The 27818-nt window shown below is 44.7% G+C and overlaps 1 protein-coding gene across 18 annotated transcripts in view; it reads right to left on the bottom strand.

Moving 5' to 3' along the window:
- The window catches only part of LRRFIP1 (LRR binding FLII interacting protein 1), a 106446-nt gene extending 82320 nt beyond the window's left edge, over positions 1-24126 (bottom strand). For all 18 annotated transcript variants that reach the window (XM_071434300.1, XM_071434301.1, XM_071434302.1 and 15 more), the window contains exon 1: positions 23917-24126. In XM_071434300.1, coding sequence (XP_071290401.1) covers positions 23917-24006 — 90 coding nt within the window. In that variant the 5' untranslated portion in view covers positions 24007-24126. The remainder of the gene's footprint in view (positions 1-23916) is intronic.
- Between the last annotated feature and the right edge of the window lie 3692 nt (positions 24127-27818).

Raw genomic sequence — 27818 nt, 5'->3', positions numbered from 1 at the left:
TACAGCAAAACATTGTACAGCTTTCATCCCAGCCATCTCTTTTATGAGGAAATTTAAGTGTTTATCCTATTTCCCTCTTTGTGCATTGTGGTTTTTATTAGTCCTGTAAATCCCACAGAACTGCACTGCTGGGAGTATTGATCATTCTCCCTGGATCTGTTGGAGCTTTTAAATCTTGCTGTGACATTGCAATAACAACCAATTCTCACCACCACGAAGCCAAGACGAAGGGTTTGTTCTCCTTTGATGATGGCCAGGATTGAGCCTCTGCCACGTCCAGCAGCAGGTGGAACCAAACGCTCCCAGGGCCACCAAGCACTGACAGGACCACCAAACCCTCCTGGGGGCCACCAAACCCTACTGGGGGCTATTAAACCCTGCCACGTTCACCAAACCCTCCTGGGGGCCACCCAAACCCTCCTGGGGGCTACCAAATCCTGCCACGGCCATCAAACCCTACTGGGAGTCACCCAAACCCTGCCAGGGGGTCACCAAACCCTGCCAGGGGGCCACCAAACACTCCTGGAGGCCACCAAACACTGCCAGGGCCACAAACACAGCCTGGGCCATCAAACCCTGCCAGGGCCACCAAACCTTCACCAAACCCTCCTGAGGGGCACCAAACCCTGCCAGGGCCACCAAACCTTCCTGGGGGCTACCAAACCCTGCCGGGGCCACAAACACTTCCAGGTCCACCAAACCCTCCTGGGGGCCACCAAACCATCCTGGAGGCTACCAAACCCTGCCAGGGCCACCAAACCCTGCCAGGGCCACCAAACCTTCACCAAACCCTGCCAGGGCCACCAAACCCTCCTGGGGGGCCACCAAACCCTCCTTGGGGGCCACCAAACCCCTGCAGCAGGAAGAACCCTAACCAGGCCGATTAAAAACCTCTCAAAACCCTCTGTGCAGAGGGTGCCCTCAGGGGCAGCCGCACAACCTGAATACTCCCTTTGGCATTTCCAGACGGAATTCACACGTTTCTCCATCCTGCGCTATCCCCATTCCACAGGCACGGCTTGATCCGATCTCCTTAGGGAATTAATGCCCGGAGCAGGCACGGCAGCTGCCACCCAGCCCCAGCCCGTTTGTCCCCCGGCCTCGGCCACACGGATCCAAGGGACAGGGGACAGATGGCACTGGCACTCCAGCCACGCCGCTCCAAGGAATCAGCCCGGCTCGGATGCCAAGGTGTGAATGAAAAATGTGTGTTTTATGATTGGTTTTTTGCAAATATTCAAATGAATATTATATGTGTTGTGTTAGAAAGTTATGCTGTATTAATTTTCTTAAATAGTGTGTTAAATATTTTAGGTTATAACATAAGGTTAAAATAGAAACTATGCTATGTAGGATAGTTTTTTTAAAGAAAGGACTTGCAGCGAGATAGCAGCCACAGGACACCCGAATCTTTCAGAGAAAAACAATTTATTGCCCCGTTATCAGAAGAAATGAACTTCTTCCCACCTTGCTCAGCCGTGAAGAGGATTCAGAGGCAGAATTTGACACTGCCCAGACAGAATCCTCTGTTTGAATGGAATTTATGCATCATCTATGAAGTGTATGAATATGCAACAGGTTATTGCTTTTAAGGGTTAATCCTCTGTTAATGTGGGTCCTTTTTTGGGCTTATGCTGCCCCAAAAAAGGACAATCCTGGACAATCATAACTCTTTGCTTCTATTGTCTCATATTGCCCTAATCCAAATTGTGCAATTTATTATTTCTCTATTTATATTGATATTTTTACAACCATTTTATTATCATTAAACTTTTAAAATTTTAAAAAAACATGTGATTGGTGTTTTCCACACAGGGGACACTCTGAGAGTCCCCCTGGTTCAGCCCAGCTGAACCAACCACTCCACTGCTCCCTGTCCAGGAAAAATCATAGGAAAATAGAAAAATCATAGGAAATCAGTGAGTTCTCTGCTCATCCCTCTGGTGGTGTGTCAGTGCAGAAAGAGAAATAAAAAAAGGAAAGAAAACTGGCCATTTTTCACCACCTTCACGCTGTGATGTCTCCCGGTGACAACGCTGCTGATTTGCGCAACCGCTATTTCTGTCACTAACAAAAGAAATAAAGGAGAGGGAACAAAGGGAAAATTGAGTAAGAAAAGGGGGGGAAAGCACCACCCCAGCGCTGGAAATATGATTCAAGTGTTAAAAAATGGAATCTGACTTAGAAAGGGTACAAAACTGGTGACAACTGGGTTCTTTCATTTGTGTGAAAGACAGCTCTGGCACAGGGAGAAGGAATGAGACCTGGAAGTCCTGTTTGTTATAAAATTTAGGGCCTGATCTAGCTGTGAGACTAACAAGGAGAAAACAAATTTAAGTGCTGACCTGTAGTTCTAAAATTAGTTTCATTAAATACATTTACTACGAGCAAATGCCTTTCTGATGACAGGAAAGCCAGGAAAGGACTCTGGAAAAGCTGCATGTTCCTCACAGCACACATCACCCTCCAAAACTAGATTCCTGCCTGTCTGCTGGCAACAATGCTCTTTATAAATAGAATTATTTAGTGGGTTTTTATGGGCTTTTCTATGTTGTCTTAACATGAAGAGTACTTAAAACCTCACCTTTGCAGCCCCTCAGTGTCAAAAAGCACCAGCACTGCTCTGAATCCCACAGAGCTGCCATAGCCTTTACAAAAAGAACAAATGTTCAAGCGTTCACACAGAGCCATAGTTCTGCTAAATATAAGTGGGATATTATATTCCTGATCTTAAAGAAGCATCAGAATTGACAGTTATGTGACCACGTTTTTTTCTAGCACACAAGCTGTACAAAAATAGTCTTTTCTCCCCAAACCAAGACTTTCATGCCTCACAGTGACATTTAAACCCTTTGTGCTGCAGGGGCGTTTCATCGTGGATTCAGAACAGTTCTTGTGCTGGTTTTATCTTTAAAATGTGTTCACTAAAGCACTCAAAGACCACTCCATTGGACTCACACTGCACTTCCCCCAGGCACTCTCAGTCCCAGCTTCCCAAGCAATGGTCCTCATCAGGCTTTCCAGGAAACCATTTCCAAGAGAAACTGGAATACAAAAACTTATTGAGAAATTCCTTTCTTCCATTACTTTAAAATGTACTTTAAAATTACTTTTTCCCTTCTTGTCGCCACCATTACCAACCACTGCTCAGACTGGAAATGATGAAAATCAACCTTTTAAATATGAACCTTTCTCCTCAGATACTCATAAACAGGTTTTCAGGATGTAAACCTACAGGAGTCATTTCCTTCAAGCTTTCAGGGAACACAAGATCAGGATCTGTGCAATGTTCACATCAGCCCTGATGTGACAAAGCCACAGTGGTGGGAGACCACTCCAAGGTCTCTGAGTTGACCCTTAACTGCATGACCATGATGTTAAAAAATGCACAAAACTATAAAGATGGGGGTTTTAAGTCACTGAGAGATAGATAGTGAAAAAAATATTTTCACAGATCTGACCCTTAGGCTTTTGATTTCAAATTCACTGGTAGCTGATGGGTTTCAAAGTGTCCATGCTGCTCCAGAGGACTTGGGGATGAAGTGGTCTTAAGTAAAAAGCTTACTAAGCTTTGTTAACACACAGGTATTTACAGAAAACTGCATTTAAAAATGGGCAGTGTCTTGATTTTTCCAAATCTAAACTTAAACCAACATCAACAACAGTCTATATAAAAATCTGACATATCCATTAGTACAGAAGGGTCTATCATTGTTTTAGTTTTGCAATTTTTAAAATTCAACATTTCAGCAAATTCAGCCAGACGGGAGCCTTGGCACATGATACAGTGAATTTCTAACCCAGTACTCCAGCAAAATCCTGGTTAATCCAGCCCCAATCCCTTTATTCTCACCCCGTGTTTAGCATTAGTTTTTATTTTTGCCAGCTGACACTTTGTTCATACACCTGAGCAGAGTGTTTTTTACAAACAGAAAAAAGGACAAATTCATGAAAACAACCAACTAAAGTCACCCCCACTGTCTAAGCATCCACAGCCCTGGGAGCAATGGAAGTTCAGTCCTACAGAGCACAATCTAGACAGGCTAAATTCTTCATCAACACTTGATTTCACCTGAAAAGAATGTTTTTATTCCCAACTTCAGGGCTGGAAGTGATGAAAGCTACACATGCTGGAAAAAAGCTGCCTGGAGACACAGCAAGGAATTCTTGCTTCACCAGGAGAACAAGAGCATCCATGTAAACTTTGCTTCCTTTGAACAGAAATGAAACTCAGCCACACCAGACACAAACAGCTCAGTTTGTGGCTAAAGTCTAGGAATGAACATCCTGTCTTCTGATAATTAAGATATTAAAGATATCTTTAACCTTTAATGGAAGAAATGCCTCAGAAACAGGACCAAGAAGCTGCAGTATCCTGAATTTTAGCACCTTCTTAGCTATGCTGATCAGAGGAAGTTGTAAAATACTCTCCCTTTCTTGCTTCCACAGGATTTGTGGGGAGTGGGTGGCATTAACTTTTCATTAATAGGAAAAGCACTGAGAGTGCTCCCAAATCTGCCTGGGAGACTGAGATTACTGAGTGCAGAGATTACTGTTTGCACTTTGGGCACCACAATATAAGGAGGATAGAAAGTCATTAGAAAGTGTCCAAAGGAGGCACCAAGGAGCCTCCAGCAGCAGACCATGCCCAGATTAACAGCTGAGCTTCTTTTCTGCATCTCTTCCATCCTAATTGTTATCACAGGCATCCAATTGCAACAGCAATTCCTTATCAATACAGACCTGACAGCTGCAGATGAGAGTTTACAGATCCCACCAGCGACAGCCTAAGGCATTAGCTCCCCTCCACAGTGTCATTTTAAGATTATTAGAAGTGCTCAGGTGACTAATTCATGCTCTCAGGCAGTCACAGATTAAGTCAGGAATTCTCTGTGTGGATGCTGCAATCTAAGGAGAAGCAAGTGGAGCACAAAGAGCGAAAAAGCACCGTAAATTACCTAATTTGGCACACTTTTGGTTGCAAAATGTCAGCTGCTGGAAATTGTTCAAACCCTCAGACAAACACTTCCTCTGAAATACTACTTAGGAACTGTCATCTCAGTGCCAGCACTGCCTTGCTCATTTCCAGAAATCTGCCCAAAACCTGGATGTTTGTGTTCAGGGAATTGTTGCTAATTTAAGAGGTCCCCGCCTACTGCCTCAAACGGTCTAATTCTTTTAATTTCTAATGTGCTAGCAACAGGAGAGGTATTTTTCCATGTGCTCAGATATTTTTACAGCCTTATTTTTGGTGTGGTGAGCTGTTTGAGGATTTATGTGCAACCTATGGCAGAGGAAAAGGAAAATATGCTGCACCATATATTCCCAGTAAGCTTTGGATGCCATCCTTCATATATTTAGATTCAGGCAGAAGCAACTTTACCTGAGCAAGCTGAGGCTAAAAATTAAATCTTATTAACAAATCTAAGTTATTTCTCTTCTATTTCTATTTGGTTCTGCTTCCTTATTTCTGTTTTAAAAGAAGTTCTTTGATTTCAGATGGAATTTGCCATAAAATATTCCCGCTCTATTTCCTTTGTCATATTTGTCTTGGCAAGAGGTTGAAGGACAGGACATCGAGTTTCTACATCAATATCTGACTAAAATCAGAGATTCCAGAAAAAAAGATTACTTTCCACTGCAGGAAAATCCCAAATGGTAAGCCACTATCATCATGACTTTCGGAGGGGAGGAAAAATAAGAAAAAATTAAAACCAAATGACAACAAACCCCCTAGGGAGTTCACTACAAAATAAATTTTGCAGACGATGAGCTTGTTTTCATATCCAGCTTTCATGTGCAACCTGATAGACTGGACAGCTCATGGCATGCACAGTGCATCCACAGGGATCATGAGCTGCTCTCTGTGATGGACTGAGCTCTGTGCAGATGGAGTTCATTAAAATAAGCACTGTGACAAAAAGGAAACCATTCACACGAGAGCAGAGGGCTGCAGCTGTCGAGCAAGTCCAAATAACTCCCATAACTCCCTCATGTAACACAGCCCTTCCTTATTTGTGCCTCCCTGCCTGGGAAGGACTCTGGGGAAGATTCTCTCACCCTTCCCATCCAATGGGAAAAAGGGTAATGGGAGTACATTCAAGCTCAACTTACCTTTCAAGCCTTCAAAAATCCAAGCACAGATTGGTGATATTGGTGTTGACCAGTCTTAAATTATCCAAGATAATTATTAATTTTGATACACAAGGTGTATAAACAATACTATCTGCTCAAACTAGAAGTATCAACAAAATCCCTGCCAGACAGCTGCCACTTTCTCTGTGAGGTCTTGTTTGTAAATCACAGCTCTGCTAGGGCCTATTAGTCCTCTACCAACACAGCCACTTAATCTTTATTTCCCTAACATGTAATTTCCCTTAATTATATTTGGAGAATATTTATGAGGTTATTAAAGTTAATTGTAAGACTCAGAGAGGTCTTTAGCCATAATTACCAGTACAAATCAAAGCTTTGAGCAATTTTTTGAGGGCTTTTTTTTTTTTTTAAAGAATCAATTTGATCATGTGTCATCCTGAACTGCTCAGGATGATGGAGCTGCTTCACTCAGTGCAATGAGCAGCTGAAACTGATAAACATGAATATCTCTGTGGACAAGATTCAGCATCCAACTATGAGTCTGCAACAGCCCTTTCAAAACTCACTTGGAGATACAAAATGGGCTTCAGAGGAAGTGTTGAAAAGAATTGATGCTCTCCTCTTAAGCTTTCATATAAATCTTTTTACTTCCACGCCTGTTTGGAGTGCCATGCTTCATAAATTAAAAACCAGGGATATATTTAGGCTCAGTGGGATCTGTAAACTGGTATTTTGCAGCAATTAGGAAATCTGGTTTTTAGGTAAGGAGTGACTGTCCCAAGGGGAAAAGCAGACACTGCCATCTTAGAGGAGCAGAAATAGGGGAGGACTTGGAGCTGCCAAGCTGGGAGAGCAGAGGGAGATGTCCAACAGAGGCTGGTTCAATTGGAGCTGTCACACAGAGATTTCCTGCCCCTCAAACTCCACTCTCACACACCATATGGGAAGGTTAATATTGCATCTGCAGCATCTTCAGAGAACCCTGCACAGAATCTGAGCAGCAACAAGTGTGACAAGTCCCTCCCCTTTTAGGTGTGCCAGTTCTTCAGCTCTCAGCTGTCATCTCCAATGTCTTTTTTGACAAAGCTTGGCTTCAGATGCCAAGTGATTGCAACATAATCTTGTAAAAGAAACGAGCTAAGCTTTCAGCCCTCCTGCATGGGAGAAATCCTCAGCCACAGCCAGAATGCAAAGGCCTCTATGTGAGGTTTTTTCACTTTTTTACCACAAGTAGGTGAACATGAGCACTCCCAGCCCATTCACAGGTGTCATTTGTTGCCCCCTTTGCTTGCACACACATCACTTGGTCACTGAGGGTGGGAGGAACAGATGAAGGGACAGCTCTGCTCCTGAGCTTTACCAGGATACTTTTCCAGCTCTTCTCCTCCAAAAGTTCTTTGAGGTTACTGCTAAGCAGTCGTGGTCTAACACTGCTGCAGCTACATTAAGAGAAGAGCCAGGATGCCAAAAATCTTGGATGTGAGGAAGTGACTCCAGTCCAAAAGCAGTGATGAAAGGTGCACTACATACAAAAGCAGCCAGAACTATTAAGAATCTCTTGGCTTGTCCTGTCTATTCTTCCACCTCATTCATAAGTCCTACTGAGTCTCTTCTCCAGAATTAAATACTTAAAGTTATATGGTTTGAACTTGCCAAACTTTGGGGACACACAGACAAAATCTCTCAAATTTGCACTGGTAAAAAGATGAAATAGAGGAGGAGAAGAACTGCCAAGCCCAAAAGCTCATTTTCTCTAGATTCTGCTAGTAAATCAGTACTGCTTTTAAATACATCCTTGTCTTCTAGAAGTATCCTGAGACAACATCCATTGCACCAGGGAGCTTTTACTCACAGAAAGAAGGTCCGGTGCAATTTCTGCTGAACTCAGGCTGTGGTTTCTGAAGTGCAATTCCACCCAATGTAATCACTTTACAATAGACTTCAGATGCTAGAGACCAGCACTAGATTATTAAAACCATCCTGACATGGAGATAGTGAAGGACTATCAACAGCAAGGTTAACCTTCCAGTCAGTTCATCTCAATAATCCTTCAATTCTGGCTTCCTACCTTGCCAAATTCAGGCAGGAAAAGACAAGTCTTCTTTATGTAACAAAGAAAACAAAAAAGCATTTCCTGCAATGTTTTCACTAATACCCAAGATGCTGTATCCAAAAAAAGCTGCCAACGACCTCTAATCTGTTTCAGAATGGAGTTGAAAGTTAGCCAGCAAGCAGAAAAGCTCTGTGACACCTGAACCAGAGAGACTGAGACACTCCACACTCTGACCTACTTCAGCCTGCAGAGCTGCTCAGTACATTTCCAGCCCTGAGGCAAAATCCAAACTCCAAAGGAAAATAAAAAAGGAAAGGACAGCAGTTTTCCTGCACTGGGCACTCCTAGAAGAGTTGTTATTTTTGCTCCTCTAAGGGGTTAACTTGGCCATTTGGGTGCAAATGTGAGTCAGCAGCAGGGAGGGGAAGACAGAACCTTAGGGTGACACCATTCCAGAGCCAGCTCTGCTTCATCTCTCCAACAACAGGAAAAGTGAGGGAAGCAAGTGCTTGGGAATTAAGAAAGGAGGATAAAGATGCACCATAACTGGGTTCTGCTCTCATTCTTTACTGGTGCCCTGGATGGGCACAGAGAATCATGTCCCCTCCCTTAATTATGGCACAACTTCCAAGCAGCTGGTAAAATCAACACCAACATTTGCTTTCAAATATATTTTAAGGTATAAGAACACCTTTCTCATTTTTCTCCTCATTTTCTTCCCCCACAATCAATTAATTTTCCCTTTTTTCCTCTTTTGAATAAGTGTTACAGTGCTCAATGTGGCATTTGACAGATTTTCCCCGAGTTCTCTGCCAGGATCACTCTGCTCCTGGTTTGAATCCATGTCCAAGTGAGGGAAATTCATTCTCCATTTCCATTCCAGCCATAGCCCCTTCCCCTGGAATTTCCAGCTATGGTAGAAAAAGCCACCAGACAACAGAACAAACCAGGCTCTTGTTTTCTGCCCTGCATTTAAGAATAACCAAAAAGAAGACTGAAACTTCTGGATTTGATGAGCTTGGAACATTCCATGATGGAGACAGCTGATGCCAGCATGGGATGCATGAAAGTGAGCAAGCAGAACATTATCTTCTAAAAGCAGCAACATGAAATGGCATTCAAGCAAAACAAATGCAGAGTGCTTTGACATCTGACTACTGAAGCATTCAGTGGCATTACCATAATTTTCTCTCATGCCCCTGAACTAGTCCATTTCTAAAATAAGCACTGACTGACAAAACTTCTAGGAAGCTGTAAGTGTGTGGGGTTTGGGGTTTCTTTTTTTTTTTTTTTTTGTTCTGTCTTGGGATTTCATTTTTATGCAGCATAATCTCACAGCATAAGCAACCAAGCAGGATGAGGAGATAAACCAACAGAGTGAAAATTCCTTGCTGTGCTCAGATCCACCTTTTTTTATCCCATAAAAAAGAAATTAAATCAAACTTCCAGCATAAAGGTCTCTCTTAAATAAAAAATATCCAAAAAGTATCATACAGAGCATTGCCAGCCATACAATCTTTCAAGGGACTCCATCTTCAATAAAACTTAGGAAAACACAAGGACACTTTGAAGCCAACATCTCTATTGATTGAGCTGCATGGTGTCACACAGGGCAGTGGCACAGCCAGGCCCCTGAACGAACTCCTTTCAAGAACTGTGGAATCACAGCATCTCATTAATGAAACAACACTCAGGAGCAGGAATCATGCATGAATAATTACTCCTGCTTCTCAGAGATAAAAAAAAAAGAAAAAAAAAGTTTGAATTCAGCAGAATTAAGACCAGCAGCTGATAAGTAAGAGCACAGAAATTGGCCAAGAGCCACCACTTTAGGGAATAAAAATATTTATTGCTGACTCCCACCCTGCCTAAGTATTTTCATGTACTATAAAAATAGGACTGGTTTTAAAACTATTGTGCAAGAAAAGCTGTATCAAATAAATAACTAAGCATAGAAGATTATCAACTAGGCCCATTATGTTAAATAAAAAAAATCTCATTTCTGTACTTCCCAAGGTGCTCCCTGCACAATCAGGTCACATTTCACAAAGAACCCCCTGAAACACTACAGAACTGGAAATTAAATCCATTTATATAATTGTCCTGGTTTGGTAGCATTGGGATGAATATTTCATCTCAGTGCATCCCATGCCCGCTTTCCTGTTGTACAACTGAGGCAAAAGCAAAGGGAAGAGTGTCACAATAAATAAATCAATAAATCACATAACTGCCCTATTGACCCTTTTGAAAGCATATATAATATTCTGAAGGAAACAATTCAATGTATGATGTTAATTATCTGCATTTCCCTTGTTTACCAGGGCACACCTTCCCTTTTTCCCCCCAGTCTCCATCAGCTAGCAAATCCAGCCAGAGCAACCACTTACTGCATCTCACTCAGATGGAATTCTGTCAAGCTTAGCACATTAAAGACAGTACTAGAAGTGTGTTGCTTCTATATATAAACTGCCTGTCTGGTGCACAGTATGTCTGAATTATACAGCCTGCCTGACGCCAAATCCAAGCTCTCCTGGATGAGGGGGGAAAAAAAAAATCCCCCTTTGGAGTTATTTTCAAAGCACCCCGTAATTCTCAAGGAGCTGGAGTGCAGAGAGCCTTTGAAAAAAAGCCATCACACCTACCACTTACACTTCATTACTGAGTTTCTTTAAGTTTGCAAAGCCTTTTGTAAAGAACATCATTCAAGGCAGTAGAAACAAAGACTTGAGGCCAGGAGCAGACAAAACCCTGCAGGAGTGACAAAGCTGCAGCACTGCTGCCAGAACTTATCAGCTGCTCCCTAGCAGCATCTCTCCTTTCTCCCAGGCCTCTGTTTTCTTCCCCTCTGCATCCCCAGCCTTTTTTTTAATATTAAAAATACATCCAAGAAACCAGCACGCATTTACTCACAGAAGAGTGTTTTATCCCACATAGGAATAAAACCACTTAAGGTTTTCAGCAGTAACAGAACACAGGTATAACACAGTTACCCTTGGTCAAATTTATAAAACTCTGCACACAGAAATAAAAACACCTGAGGTTTTCAGCAGTAAAATAACACAGGTATAACAAATTTATCAAGTTTATAGAACTCTGCAAGCCTTCCCAAGGTGACACTGAGACTTTTGGCTGCCAGGAAGGATTTCCTGCCATGCCCTTGGTGTCAGCTCGTGGAACTTCCTGGAGTCTAATGTAAAAAACACAAGGGAAATTAATTTTTCTAATGATTGCTGAAGGATTTTTAACCTGTCCAGTTCCCAGAACTCCTGTTCTCTGCTTCAGCACGTGTCTCCCCAATATTTGGGCAGCACTGACTGCTCAGCACTCCTCACCTCAGGTGGCACACAGCATTTCTTTTAAAGTCTGTGACCAGACTGCACAATCAAACCAGGTTACACAGACCCCACATTATCATTTGCTATCAGCACTATTGAAACTGTCAGGGAGTCAAAATCATTGTTATTTCATCTCTGCTAAGCCCTCATTGCAACAGTTATGATCCTCAATCCCACAGCTCATTGACAGCAGGACAAAAATCACTGTGTTGGAACACTCTCCTGGTAAGGCAGATGTTCCAGAGCCTTCTTCTAAAATTTATTACAAAGATGTCCAAACAAGGGATAATGCTGCAGAAGCCACTCAGAAATGTGGACACTCCATACTGTTTGAGCATCCTTTAAAAAAATAAGTCCAAGACAACTTTTCAGTAGTGAAAAAGGTTTCATATCTGCACTCAGTGGCATTTTCCTTTCCCAGCCATGTATCTGAAAATGGATATTCTCCTTTTTCCTCATTTAAGAACCTTTTGCCCTGGAAAGGATTGACCTAAAATTCAAGATATTTAAAAAACAAATTACTATTTAGAGTTAAGTACTTTAATAAGTGGGAGTTCAAAACAGTATCATAACAAAGGGTTCCATCTCCTTTTGCACATCACTTTCATTTCAAAAAGTGTTAAATACCTGCAACTGCATACATCTAATAGACAAAGTTTTTCCTCATGCCTTATAGGTATATTCCTAATTTCTCTCACAAAAAGGCAGGAAGACAAAACCTCTTCAAACAATTAACATTAATAAACCCTTAAAGGCACATCCCTGCCTGACCTCAAGCAAATGAAAGACAAAACAAACTTTCACGTGCAAACATTAAGATTCAAAACAGGAGATGACCTTTAGTGCACCCTTCCATGAGTGGAATGTTCTCATCCACAAGCAGATTTAATTAAATTTAGCTCTTTAGACTGATTAGAGTTAATAAAGCAATTTGTTAATAGACCATTTTATTATTATGTTTACAATGTGCTGTTTTGTTGGATATTGTGCAATGGTTACAAGCTGCAAGGCACTGGTTTTCCACCCTCTCCAACTGCACTGATTTTATATGAAATCTAAAAGAAGGGCCCAGAGTCATCATAAGCACTGGAGAAGATCAGAAGTGCAGTCTATAAAATATATTGCATGAGGGACTCTACAAGAGATGTCACCAGGGGTCACTGTTTTTATTTTATATATGAAACAAGCCATGTTTCAAATATGCCATCTGAGAGAAACTCCTGTAAAACAAAAATAAATCACCATATACAAGGGAATTACTGTAAAAATTGTGATTTTTCATGCCCCTCACTGCAACACATTTTTGTTAAGCTCTCGACAAGTTCTTTGTGTAAGAAGTGTTTGGAGAGATCCAGGTGGGAAAGAATTTCATGGAATTCTTCAAACTGTACCACCTTCCTGCAGAGGGGCTGTGCTTCTGGTTAATTTAGATATTCTGCTACAGGAAATAGCCCACAGCTCTCCCTCAGGCTAATTCATATCCTCAAGGGAAAGGCAGAACACTTCAAACACAGGCTGAAATTCTCCATTTGTAACATCCACCAAGGGAATGCCACAACCTGCTTGAGCAAATCTGATATAAGGGAAAGTGTCTAAATCCAGAGAAACCACCTTAAAAAAGCTGGGCTTTTCTTGTTAGTACAGCTGGATGCTGCAGAGGATGGATAACAGCTTCCACTACACCATGCTGGACTGGATTTTGTGTCCTTCAAGCACAAATATCAAACTTCAAACATTTAGCAACGGCACTGAAACCACGGCTCTCCAGGAGAGGAGCCAAGTCCCACACTCAGTTTGCAGAAAAAGCACACAGAGGATATTTCACAGGGAACAAGGGGTTTTTAAAAAAAAAAAATTCACACTTTTGCAGCAATTTTAAGAGACCTGTCAAAAAAATAAATTAAAAGAAAAAAATTAAAACTACACTGTTCTCTGTACCTCACTACTGCAATCAGCTCAGAAATGGGTGAGATGGTCTTACCTGGCTGGTGGACAGGAGTTACCCTCTCATGCTGCTATGATTCCACAATCCTCTCCCTCCTGGGAAGAGGAATTCCCCGAGAGAGAGCCAGGACATGGCAAGAGAACTTGCCCAGGGTTCAGTGATGGCGCTGAACCACCCTTCAACTGGGATTAGGGCTAAAAAAACAGCATTGTTTGAGAAACGATTGGACAGCTTTTGTGTGGGGGTGGGAGGGGATTACTGCCTCCAAACTGGGGCTGAGCACTAATGGATTACCTGGAGAATCTGTGCCCTAACCCTCTCACCAACAAATTAATTCAGTTTCAAATGTGCTACTGGGCTACACACACCTTGCCTAGGGGTACAGCAAGAGTGACCTCCACAGCTATTTTTACTGGAATTTTACTGGAATTCTGGAAATCACAGAATGCCACCTGGAATGCACCAGCAGCCTCCCTTGCCTGCTCCATTTTTCCCTAGCAGCCTTTACCACCCAGCAGATGGAATTATAAATTGTATCCTCAGTCACACAATCTATTTAACACTCAAATTGTGCAGACCTGTGCAGCTGTGTTTGAAAAATGGCAAAGAAACAACAAGTGGTGAGAGAGTGGGATAGGCCAGCAGCAAAAGCTGAGCCCTTGGAGAATCACATTCTATCAGAGGAAATTACAATGAAATCCCAATTCCCTTAAGGTTTTCTACCAGTTTCTGAGGTGCAGCAAGGAAATCTTAGAAAGGTTACTCCTAAGGGGTTTATACCTGATTGCTGTAACTCACAGAACAAAAAGACTTCTTTTGGGTGCACTGTATTGATTTTATAGTGGGAAGCCTGAGAGAGGAGCCTTGTGCAGCCAGCAACACAGGCAGCAGACCCCAGAGAAGCATCTCTGGATAATTCAGATCTCTAAAAAACTTGTTTCTGTTCTAGCAGGTTCAGTCTCCCCTAGAAAATGAGGCTAGGTTTTTGTAACAGCTCTGCAAACCCACTGATCTTTATTTTCTAATGCTAAATTTGCAGGTTGGTTAGACAGAAAGCTCTGGGTTACCTCTTGACTGAAAATTATTGCTCAGTTTGACAGGATGTGCTTATCCCATCAGTGATACAAAATCACTTCACCAGCACATACAGAGAACCTTTCTTCACTTGCTGCAGTTCACCAAATAATGATTTTTTTTTTTCCCCAGGGTAATTAAACAAGAATGCACAAATATTCCTAAAAACACAGTGTAACTCTATAAATAAAACAGTGACATTCTCTACATACAGCAACATTATCTCTTGTATCCACAGGATTTCCCAGAGCCCCTGGATTCCTCCACAGTTCATGTAAAGGTTAGGTCACATCACTGTTCCAACACACTCATTTCACATCGGGGCAGATTTCAATTTCATATGCAAGAGACAATGGAGCAGAGTGACCTTTGGGTATCACAAAACATGTCCCAAAAGCCCACTTTCATTTTCAACAGATGTTGGTTCAACATATTTGTCAGTGTAAATCCTCTTAGAGCCTGGCAGCACATGCAGCAAAAGAAGCAAACCAAGACCAACACACATATTTTTTTTCATATGGGAGAACAGACATTTTAAGGAAAACAGCTTATGGGAAATGCACAGTTGCACAGCAAAGAAATAGGGGTTGTAGACCATCAAAAAATTGACTTGTTTCCTAAGAGTTGTGTCTACTATTACCCTGGCAAGTCTGTTGAAAGAACTTCAAGTTTGCGATCAGAGAGAAATAAAACATAAATACAGATTAAAAAAAAAAACAAAACCAAAGAAAGCAGTAGGCTGTTTCCTCTGTTTGTAGTCAGCAGAAGCAAATACAATTCCATGGGTTTGTGTGAAGACTGCAGCACTTTGGCACTGATAAAAACAGACATATCTCAACTATCTGACTCTGGAGCAACGTGTGTTTTAAAAGGGAAAAAATGTGAAGCTACAAGAGTCCGATAGGAGACCAGAGCCCAGGGATTTTTCTGCATGTGAGGCACACCAAGAGCCTTTCCTTGCTCTCCTGTCATCCCAGCATGTTAGCTGATAAATGCTCCATAATTAGAAGACCCAAGTGGGGATGCCTGAAATCCATCTGACCTGAGGGAATGAGTTTAAAAACCTGACCCAGCTTTTAGCGTGCCAGATCCTCCTGTATTCCATTTCTGCCTACTGGAAAGGGCTGGCAAAGGCAGGCACGAGAGACAGACTCAACTAAACATGGTATTCAGTGGGATTAGAGAAAGGTTATTTTGGGACGTAGGAAGTACTCAAAAGAGGAGGGCAAAGGGAAAAAAGGGAATATTAAATTTAAATCAGATGCTGGCGAAGGGAAAGGTCACAAGATACGCACAAGCAGAAAGCAGGAGGGAAGAAATATTACTCCTTTACATTCCCTGTCTGAGCAGAGCATCTGTTGGACTGGGGAATGGTTTGCAGAGAATCATCAGTGGGACAGAGGCATCACCACTGCACTGCAGGCAATATCAACACACAAATCACTGCCCAAACAGCAAACACACAAATAAACTCCTTTTGTGGAACTCTCTTCCAGTAAACTCGGCCGTTCTGGGAGAGATAAATCAATCTGACACTAATTACATCCAAAAACTGCAAGTAATGACATCATGTAGGAAAAGCCCAGCTCTCTTTCTGAGGAAGCCAGTTGGAGATACCATCTTGCTATTTCTTTGACAAAAGTTTGGATACAAATTGAATATTCCAGTCTCGTTCATATAAACCTTCCAAGAGCTAAAAGGAAAGCAAACTGCAGCCCTGAGACCCAACTACTGCCTTTGCATTTCTTCTCATGCCAAAGACAACTAGCACTCTCATACCTGATTACCAAAAATAGGAACATGGCCACAGTGATGCACCTGGCAATTAGGGTGTACCAAAGCCTCAGATTTCTAGCACAGCACCACATAACACAAAAATAAAATCTAAATATTGTCTCCAAGAGCTCACAAAGTGTTGGAGAAGCAGAAGGCACACGGTGTTTTTGCAAGCCTAATATGAGGGTTAAGCTGTGTGACAGAAGAAACTCCACTCTTGCAGAGAAAAGCAGTGTGCAGGAAGGAGGAAAGAGAGGTGATAAACCAGCCAGGAGTAGAAGCAGTAAGAAAGGAAGAGGCTTCCTCACTCCTCACCACACCTGAGATGGGAACACAGCTCGGATTTGGCACTTTGAGATCGCTTTCCTTGTCTCCAGCTCAACTGTGAGAAGCTGCAGGAGTGTTTAGGTGGACAAACCCATAGCCCATGCCAAGGTGGACAAACCCACAGCCCATGCCAAGGTGGACAAACCCACAGCCCCATGCCAAGGTGGACAAACCCACAGCCCATGCCAAGGTGGATAAACCCACAGCCCATGCCAAGGTGGATAAACCCACAGCCCATGCCAAGCTGGCTCACAGGCACACAGAAGGGCAAGGCAGATGCCACTGAGCAAATCCACCTCTCCTCCTATCACACCCAGGCTATTTCCTACTGAAAGCACTCCCTGAAGTAATCAACTTCTCACTTCTAGGTCAGACATTTTTAATGAGCAATTAGCTCAGACACTCATTTTTCTTGGCATCAAACAGGATCTTAAGTCCTTAAATTAACAAAAGTTATTTCAATGTATTCAGTGAAACTTTCAAGTCAGAACTAGTCACTTGAAGTTTCAGACCAGAGCTGTGCCCTTTGTGTTCAAGTATATCCAAACCCCAAAACATCCATCCTTCCTCAACCCAGAAATAGATTATTTTAATTTCAGACATAAAAATGTGCAAGTTCTAGCAAAACTAACATCTTCCCAAACAATTTGAAGACCAACGTGTCTCCTTTCAGAATTCCACACCCTGAAGCAGCACACAGTGAATCAGAACTTCACTTACAGGAAAATATGAAGCATTGAGGGGATGGAAGAACAGAGCACAGAACTGCAGGATGGATGCTCAAGTGCAAGTCAAATCCATCTCAGGAGGACACTGCTTCATTTAGCCAGGGACCCACCCATTTCTGCCCAGTTTTTGGTTTAGGCACACATCCACATCCCAAAACAAGCAACGCTCAGTTTTGGAAACAGCAGCATTAGTCAGAGTTTGAGTCTTCTCCTCTCTCAACACTCAACATTCTCAGCTGGTTGGGCCAGAAAAGTGCTCCTAGCTCTGCTCACTGGGAAATGCTTCTGAGCCTTGTCCTTCACACCTCATGCCACTTAGCTAAGTTTGTTTAAAGGCAGGAGGAGAAACCATGCAAATATGAATCGGAAATGCCCTTGGTGCTGAGGTCTAGGTGAGGACATTTGCAAACTCTCCCAGTGGGCAGAGTTCTGGCCCATTCCTGCCAGCCTCAAAGTGCTACTTCTGTGTTTTCCCAGACTTCTGTACCCTCTCCAGACCCTCAGAACTGTGAGTTTTTAACAGCATGAGCAGAACTTCCACATCTTCATAAAAGAAAATTCATTCAGGTACCTGAAGTCGTTTGCACACTGCAAGCACTGCAGGGCTCTTCCTGCCTATCTAAAACCATCACATGCCTTCCACTGGAGCACTGCTTTATTTAGTATTTATTGTGCCACACCAAGCTTTAATTTCAACAGATAAATCTTCTGCAGCCAAGCTTTTGAGAGCTGCCTTACATTTCTTGCAGCCTACTGCTTCTACACCAAGCCTGCCCATAAGGATGCTTTGGAAATATATTTTTGGCCTGATGTGATGTTCTCATTTCAGTGCCAGTTTATTTTCCCAGCATTAGCCAGGAAAGTTCCTCAGCTTACTTCTTGTTCCATAACTAAAATAAGGTGAAGGAAAGGAGAGTTAAAGGGTACAAATGTCCTCTGACAAGAAGCCCTTAAGCACTTCCCTCATCTTTACTGTGTGATGAAGCACAAAAATCAGCTTATTTTTCTACTCCATGCAAAGCCAGCTGTGTCACTGGTGGATTCAGAGGTGCAAGAGCACCAGTTATGAGGGAGCTTTCTCTGCTTCTGGTATTGAAGTGACCATGCACTTTCCCATCTCTGGGCTTTAATATAAACCCTCAAAGTCACCTTTCTCAAGGAAAATTTGGTTTACTGCAGCTCCCTCACCCCCTCCCCACCATACCCCACATTCCAGTGGGCAGCTTCTCCCCAAAAAGTATTTCAGCACCAGCGAGACAACAGCTGATATTTCAGAGCTGCTATTTTAAGGATTGCCTACGAATGCTCCAGTCTAGCTAGACAGATTCACTGCTCTTGGCAACCTGCTGACTTGACAGGAGGGACAAATGCCTTGCTCCACAAACCCAAAATGCTACCTGGATTAGGCTCCTTGCAAGCAAAGGATGAAGAAAAAAAAATAAAATCCTAGTGTTGAAAGCCTTGCAAGCACATTTGAGCTCCAACTTTATCCAGCAACAGGCCTGGAAAAACATACCTCTAGATGAGGTAATGATTAGTGTTACATCCTGCAGCCAAGCTCAGCATCTGGGCTCACAAGGACAGAGGCTGGGCTTCCCATGCTGTTAATCCTACCAGTAGTGCCTTGCTTGACTGGAACAGGAATCACAGTTCCTAAACAGCTGCTTCCTCAGACAGCAAGGGAACAGCTGAAGGGGACTCAGGCCAGGCATGGACACAAAAAAAGGCAACTGATTATTTCAAGTTGAGAGGCAGATTGTAAGACAGCCTCCAGTCACCCATTTAGCCATCATGAGATGGGTCTTGAGATTTTTTATCTCACTTCTTTAAATTGCTCCTTCCCACATTTACTTTGGGGGAGAGAGACTGTAAGTGATGCCAACACCATTTGTTGGATATATGGATGCAAAGCATTAGGGGAAAAGGAGAGTTTGATGAAGAGCATATTTGCCACATAAAATCATCTCAAATCTGGAACAATTCCCCACGCCCTACTGGCAAGCCTCGCCCACAGAGTCCTCCTTCCTTCCTATATTTAGGTCAGCCAGGCTGAGTCAAGGCCTCCAAGAGCATCCCTTGCTTTCGTAACTCTCTGTTCTAGAACAGAAAAGCCAGACATGCTTTTCTCAGATCATTTGTTTGGATCATCCATGAACACTCCTAAAGGCACAAAGTAATGCAATAAAAAAATAAGTCAAGTACTGGTGCTACATAAACCAGGCTGTTTGTAAGGGCTTCTCTTGGAACATCCACCCAGCTTACAAAAGCCTTCACACATCTGTAATGCCAAACACTGCTCCAAAAAGTTCCACCCCCGCCCTAACAAGGCACCCAGATCTTATAGGGAATATATCCTAAGGGTGTATATCCTTAGGGAACACACTGCTTTAAATGCTCTGCTTTGCATAACAGTTCAATAAAGTTTGTGTGGCTTGTGCTCCATGGACAAATGGCCACTCTGCTTGCTTTAGCTCCAACTTGTATCAAATTGTTTCCATTTCTATTAATGGAAGTCACCCAAAGTGCTGTATAAAACAGAGTTTTCTCCCCCACATTAACCCCTCCATTTAACAGATTCCACATTCAACCATCATAGCATCTCTTCACTAGTCTCTTAACTCCAATTGAGCCTGTTGAAGTTACTTAGTGCCTTCTTACTGTAACCATTAAACCTGGCTGGCTAGTTTCATTTGCATTTTGAGCTTTTTCGAATTAGCAACACTTTCTGCTCCTTCCTAGCAGTGTAACATCCCAATTTTTGAATCTCTAAGAATACAGGTCAATGCTCAAACTGATTACTCCAGTGAAATAATCAAATGCATGGTCCATAAATGGATCGTGCTAGTTTTTAACAAAGTAATAATTATGTATCTACAAAGATGTAGGTGACTTGAAAGTGACATGAAGTGTACAAAGAGTGACGGCACAGCCCTCGCAACATTACTTTCTTTAACAATAAAAAATAAATTATGCTGCTTGAATTACTAATTGCAAATTAATTATTACCTAAACAGCTCTGCTCTGTAAAATGGTGGATGAAGAAGATTGCTAGCAGAGAGAGGACACCCGGCAGGATCATTTTTGTGAGCAGTGCAACACACATCTGCCTGCAAAACAAGGTGTCAATTACATTCCTAATACAAACAAGAAATGGCCCTTGTCCTTCCTCATTCAAGAAAACGAAAACCAGTAACTAATATTATCTGCCTACAAGAGAAATATCTCATTTACACAGCTCCTCACTGGATTTGCAGCACGGAACAATTATTACTGCGGCCAGCCGAGTGGAAGTTAGCAAAAAAAAAATATTCCTTGAAGAACCAATGTCTCGAGTAATCACATCAAAGCCACGTAATCCAAGCAGGAAGGCGGCTCCTGGAAGGTTCAGCCGGGCAGGACTGCGCCTTCCCCAGCCACAGATGAGCGCGCAGCACGCGGCTCCCGCTGGCTCTGCTGGCAAAGACCTTGAGCAGTATCAAAGTGCTGGACTCTGCAAACTCTGCTATCATGGGCTCACCGAGGGCAATGAAAGAGCCCAAAAGTTTCCACTGGCCTAAACACGGAATAATCTGCTGGTGTGGAGGCCGGCCTGACAGCGGAGAAGCCGATCATCGATCGGCCGTGCTGCCGCCCAGGAAAAAACAAGCTCAGCAGCACAGGGCAGGTGTGTGAATAGCAAATCCTGTGAGTGGCAGCCTGTGAGTCTGTTAGGAACTCAGAACACCGTGTTTCGTGTTAATTATATTTACATATTTGCCATCCACTTCATTATCGTGCCTGTCAAACCCTGCAGGATCTGGCGGTACAGCACTACCCTTTCCTGATGGAAGGGATCTGCACCTTCCACCTCTGCTCTGAATAGCTCCAGACAAGGTGATCAACTACTTCAGAAACTGCCTCCATCATTAAAACCACTACTGCTTAACATGACCAATACTGCTACTAAACCCCTGTCACTACAAGATGCTTCACTCTCACAATTTCCTTCCTCTTGCTCAGTTACTTCCCCTCACGCTCGCTCTCGCTGCCCTCTTCACCACGCCAGGCTCTCTCCTGGGCTGTGCAAGACACAGAGCAAGACATCCCAGCTGCAAATCCAAACAAATTCAATATTCAAATGGCAGGAGTTCCACAAAGTCCTTGCAAGTCTTGCTGTCTTCTTATAGGAGCACATAGTAGAGTGGGAACGGTGGGTTTGCCAAAATAACCACAAAATAAAAGGTAGCTCTGTGAATCAGTCTGGTTTGGATGCTCTCTTGGGCTATCCCATATGGAATATATATATATAATTTCCCATAGGGAAAATGAGACTCTAGGATCTGCAAAAAACTTGCCATCACCTCTGGCTTCTGGATAACAAAGGACCAAGGCCAAGAGAGGAGTGAAAATTTATGTGCAAAAGCCACGTGTTTGTGTCCCAGCTTTGTCTAAACACCTGTGAGGAAGGCTGGAAGAGCCAAAATATCAGCAACCTTCCCACCTTCTTAACATAGAGGCTCCCAGCATCCTTGCTAATGAGAGACAAAAGGTTTAGTTGACATATTCTGGATCATCCAGAAGGATTCATCTGGGATCCTTTGTGTGGAGAACAGGCAGTTAAACAACAGAACAATTAAAGTGCTCCGAGACAGGGTAATGCAAATAGATAAAATAATATGGGAAAATGCTGAACCTTGAACTTGGCAGCTCACAGTTTTAGCACTCAAGGGAAAAGATAAAAGACATGCTTGTGTTGGGCTTTTTGAGGAAATGGAGTTGTCCTTTAAATAATCCCCAGGAGAAGGAAGGGGAAAAAAAATAACAAAACACAAACCACCACAGTGTTTGAGTCCTCAAACCATTACACAATGCAGTGAAAAGCAGATCTAAGATAAAGAAAAGAGAAAGTGGGAGAAAAACGTGCAACAGAAAAGAGCAGCTGGGTTCCTTGTTAGAGACTGATGCCTTCCTTGATCAAATGACAGCACAGCCAGGACACATCTGTGGAATTCAAACCCTCATCCCAAAACAATTCTTAGGATATTATCATGACTCTAACAGACAGCACAATCACTCTTACTTGCTATCTCATGTCCAGGACATGAGACATTCTTGTCCTCCTACCTCAAACTCCATCCTTGGGAACCTACTCAGCATCCTGCCACAAAAATCTGCCTTCAGAGAACACACTATCTGAATCACTCACACAAAACTCAGCTGGATGCACTCCAAAGATTCTACAAACCACCAGAAAATGGTGCACAACAACTGGAAAGGCATTGATGGTAACGAGGAGTGCAATGTCACAGCTAACTCAACCTACCAGTGCCACCAGAAATAAGCAATACATTAGCATTCACCTGATCCTGCTGCAGCTCTGAATCAGCAAAGGAAACCAAGAGAGACCTAGAAGTCTTCCAGAAGAGCAATTAATCTTGTAATCCATCTTGGGGTCATAGCAACACCAGGAGGGCTGACACACATAACCCACACTAGGGGAAGAGGATGCCCACATTCAGCAGCAGCACTGGAGGAGGGACCTCAGATCAACCCCATGCCATGGGCAGGGACACCTTCCACCAGACCAGGCTCCTCAGAGCTCCATCCAACGTGAGCTTGGACCCTTCCAGGGATGGGGCAGCCACAGCTTCTTGGGGCAACCTGTGCCAGAGCCTCCCCACCCTAATTCTTCCTTAGGGAAGAATTTCTCCCTAATATTCCGTCTAACCCTGGTCTTTTTCAGTCTGAATCCATTTCCCTTGGTCCTGTCCCTACATGCTCGTGTAAACTGTCCCTTTCCATCTTTCTCGCAGATTTCCTACTGGAGAAGAACCCCAGGGCTGCTTATCCCCCTTTCCCCTATTGAAGGACTGCCACACCAAGGATGGAGAACAGACTTTGTCAGATTTAGGAAACATAAAAAAACAAATTCACATTATCTTGGTCACCACTGCACCAATTTAAGAAGAAAAAGGAGGCAGGAAGCATCAGCAATCAGCTGGTTTAGAAGGTTAAAGTCACATTGAGCACAATGCAGCATCTGGTGGGCAGCAATACAAAAACCAGTTTTTAAGTGAGAGGGGTCACTTATGCCCACACCCAGCACCACCTTGCAGTATTCTGGTTTTCATTTTTCACTCCCATCCCTGGAAGTGTTCCAGGCCAGCTTGGATGGGGCTCAGAGCAACCTGGTCCAGTGGAAGGTGTTTCACGGCAGCGTGCTTGGAAGGAGATGATCTTCGGGATCCCTTCCAACCCAAACCACGCTGCCATTCTATGATTTATACCTATCCATTACACACCCGAGCGGCCTATTTTCAGTGCTTAACACCAACCCCAGCGGTTCTCGGCAGCAGCGGCCGATGGACATCCCCTGCGGCGGGGCTGGAGCGGGGCGGCTCCGGCACCGCACGCCCTTCCCTCACGGAGCCCGGGCACGGTGAAGCACAGGCAGGGGTGAAGCAGGGCTTCCACCTCGCCCTTGAGCCGCCGCGGTGCCGGTGGCCGGGGGCGCCTGCGCGGCGCTCGGGGGAGCCCGTGGGGGAAGGCGAGGGGAGGAGGATGGAGACGGGAGAAGGGGGGATACCGCCTCCCGCCGCTCACCTCGCGGGCGATCTGGTTGAGCGCATCGTCCTCCGCCGTCAGGCGCTCCCGGTTCGGCAGCCGCTTGCGTCCGGCGCCCGGCGTCCCCATGGCGGGGCGGTCCCGACCGGCCCGGCCCGGCCCGGAGCGCAGCCGAACCCGGAGCCGCTGCCCGCCGGCCCCGAGCGACCCTCCCGCTCCCTTCGCCGCCTCCGCCGGCGCGGCCGTCACCGCCCCCCGCCCCGCGCATGCGCCGCCGCCCCCCGCCCTGGGGGGACGGGCCGCCTCACGCCCGCCCGAAACCGGGCTGGGGGTGCCCGCTCGCTGCCCTCACGCCGAGCCCGGGGTGGGTTTGGGGCTCGCTGCCCTCACACCGTACCCGGGATGGGTTTGGGGCTCGCTGCCCTCCCATCGAAACCGGGCTGGAGGTGCCCGCTCGCTGCCCTCACGCCGAGCCCGGGGTGGGTTTGGGGCTCGCTGCCCTTGCACCGAACCCGGGATGTGTTTGGGGCTCGCTGCCCTCCTACCGAAACCGGGCTGGGGGTGCCCGCTCGCTGCCCTCACACCGAATCCGGGCTGTGTTTGGGGCTCCCTGTTCTCTGCCCCCGAACCCGGGCTGTGTTTGGGGCTCCCTGCCCGCTGCCCTCACACCCAACCCGGGCTGTGTTTGGGGTTTGCTGCCCTCGCACCGAACCCAGGCTGCGTTTGGGGCTCCCTGTCCTCTGCCCTCACCGCCCGAGATCGCGTGTGGGTCCGTGCTCGCTGCCATCACCACCCAAAATCGGGGGATGTGTGGGATTCCTCCTTGCTCCCATCACCGCCCAAAATCAGGGTGTATTTGGGGATCTCTGCTCTCACCACCTGAAATTTGGGATGGTGGTGGTGGTTGTTTGAAGGACCCTGCTCGCTGTCCTCACCATCCAAAATCGATGAGAGTGTGTGTTTGTGGGATGGTCCCTGCTCACTGTCCCCACAAGGATGTGTGGGGTCCCCTTCCTGCTCCCCCAGCTCCACTGTGGACCAACCCCCTTCCCGCTGGGGTGCCTGGGCTCCCTGCCAAGCTGTAGGAAATTACAGAATCCCAGAATGGGTCAAGCTGGACGGGACCACAAAGGATCATCTGGTCCAACCTCCCTGCTCCAGCAAGGTCATCCCAGAGCACAGGGTGCAGGATTGTGTCTGGATGGCTCTGGAATATCCCCAGTGAGGGAGGCTCCACAGCCTCCCTGGACACTCTATTCACTGCTCGGTCACTGCCCAGGGAAAAATTCCTGCCTCCTGCTCAGGTGGAACTCCTGGACATCGGCATCTGCCTGTTCCTTGTGTCCCACTGCTGGGCCTCATGGAGCAGAGCCTGGTCCATGCTTTGGAATATCCAGATATATAAATATCCACCCTTTGGATATTTATACACTTTACAGAGGTCCCCTCTCAGCTGTGGGTCCTGTGGAGGAGCCCCAGCTCCCTCAGCCTTTCCTCCTCAGAGATGCTCCAATCCCTTCATCACCTCTGCTGGACTCCCTCCAGGAGCTCTGCCTCTCTTGTCCTGAGGAGCTCAGAACTGGGCCCAGTAAATTTACCAGAAATCATGGAAATGGGCATCAAAACCTTGCCAGCTGTAAAGCTGGGGAGGTCCTCTGCCCCAAATAGAGGGGGAGCAGGACAGAAACAAGACACTCCTTGTGTCCGGACACCTTACACATCTTCATAGCCCTGTGGGGTCTCTTCAACAATGAATTTTCCTATTAAGTGTAAGTGGACAGGATTAATTTTAGTTTCAAGTACATCCGTGCTTAATTAACTCACGTTGACAAGGAACATGTATTTTCTGGGATTCCTGTCACAGCCCTTACACCTCAATTTTCATGCTAATTCCCTAAATATGAATCAAAGTGGCTCAAGCTCACATTATTACATAGACAGAGAAAAGGATGACAAAAAGGACTACAAACCCCACCCACTTCCTTCTGACCAGAAAGCTCCTTTTAATCTTTATGATTTAATTTTACCATGGATTTAAACTTGATTGAAGTAAAAGGCAACACCTGGCCGCTCAATATTTATTGGCAGTTTTCGTGTACAACACCTGAGATCTGAGTCATCCTGACTGGGATCAGACTCATCAGACTGACTGGGTAGTGATACTGCATCGATGCTGCTCCTTGCACCTGGGACTGTTTATCTTTGCAAGAATCAAATGATTATTTTGTCAGCAGAAGCAGATGGATGAGTCCCCCACCTTGCTTGGGCAGCAGAACATGTGTCACACCCTCAGATTTGGTGTCAGGTTTACTCTGACCCCACACAAGTGGATTAAAAGGGAGCAAGGCAGCACAGGGGCTTTAAACTGATCTCTCACCCTGAAGGCAAAGCTTTGCTGGGTCTGGCTTTCCTAGATATCCCTCAGGCTTCCCTTTTCCACTTCCCCAAGCCCTGGCTTAGCACTACCACCCTTCCAGGCTCTGCATAACTCATTCCCTGAGCCCTTATCCTCACATTTGCCCCTGCCCTTTGAGGAATTCTGGCTGGAGAGGCGGGGCAGTGCCTTATTTTTAGGTCCCTGTTACCCAGGGATTTCAGCCACCTGTGCAGCTGCATCACGGTATCCATGTGAGGAATTTCCCTGCTCAGGGGTGCAGGAGGATTTGCATCAGTGCTGTTTGCCTGCCTGGCTGAAAGCCTTGCAGAGCCTTGGGCTAGGCAGGTTTTTCTGTCCAAAAACCAAATATTGAGGTGGCAAAGGAAAGGCAGAGGGGAAGGGGAGGAAGAAATAGAGGGGAAATAGAAATCTGAGGGGGCAAAGGGGGAAGAGAAATACAGGGGAAGGAGGAAAGAAATGGGTGAGGGAGAATGGAGAGGGAGGAAGAAATGAGGAGGGAGGAAAAATGAGGAAGAAATGGAGAGGGAAGAAACAGAGAGAAGAAAGAAATCTAGGGGAAAGATGGGAAAGGGGGAGAAGAAAGAAACAGAGCGGGGGAGAAAGGAAGAAATAGAGAAAGGAAATACAGGGGAAGGGGGAAAGAAAGTTGGAGGAGGGAAGGAAGAATTCAAAGAATAAAGCAGAGAAATTGGAAGAGAACACGCTGGTTGGTGACTGCAGTCAGATTTCAAATCACTCACTGAATGTGCTCTGCAGTGTAAGAAATCCTTCCCTTTCCCTGCATTCCAGACACGCACAGTAATTTTATTTTCTTTGAATATAGACAAAATAAGCCATCTCGTTATAAAAATACTATACATGGATAATTTGTCCAGATAAATTTGAAATAATGGTTCAAACCACGTTGGTTTTGGCTGCACTGTGGAGTGCAGTGAGTGAAAATGAAACACTGAGCACACATTCCTTATTTTAACAAGCAACACAAGGGCGAGGCTGGTTTTGTCTGAAAGTCATGACTATGATGAATGACAGTCGGACAACACTGAGTATCCCATGCCAGTTTTAAAGGGTTTTGTTATAAGTGCATTATAAACCCCTCATTCTCCAGTATCCTGTGAGCAAGGAAGCTGCTTTGTGCTGAGCACACCCTAAAAGATACAATTTTCCCTCTGTGCTGCTCTTAAACCAAACCCTCTTGTAAAACCCCACTGTTGAGAATCAGAACAAGCAGTCAGCTGTTCAGACTGGTGGTGGTGTACTTGATGAACCTCTTTTACATAATAAAATTGGTGGGTTTTTTTATCCTGTGAAGGAAAATGTGATTACATTTATATTAGAGGCAAGCCTTGGGATAGGGGAATCCAGTGGCTGAGTGAGGGTGTTAAAAGCAAACACAAGGGCACCTCTCCACTCCACTGTAAGGTCACGGCATCTGCCAAACCAGAAATGAAGCCTGGCAGCTTTAACAAGATGTCCATTAGTCCAAGGAGAGTGGAACATTTTAAGACCTTGGAAAATCCACACTGAGGAGGCCAATATTTGA

Source organism: Agelaius tricolor, unplaced genomic scaffold (genome assembly GCF_023055355.1).
Source record: "Agelaius tricolor isolate 1412-34295 unplaced genomic scaffold, bAgeTri1.0.p SCAF_10, whole genome shotgun sequence".
Classification (NCBI taxonomy): domain Eukaryota; kingdom Metazoa; phylum Chordata; class Aves; order Passeriformes; family Icteridae; genus Agelaius; species Agelaius tricolor.
This window is presented reverse-complemented; position numbering and strand designations above follow the sequence as displayed.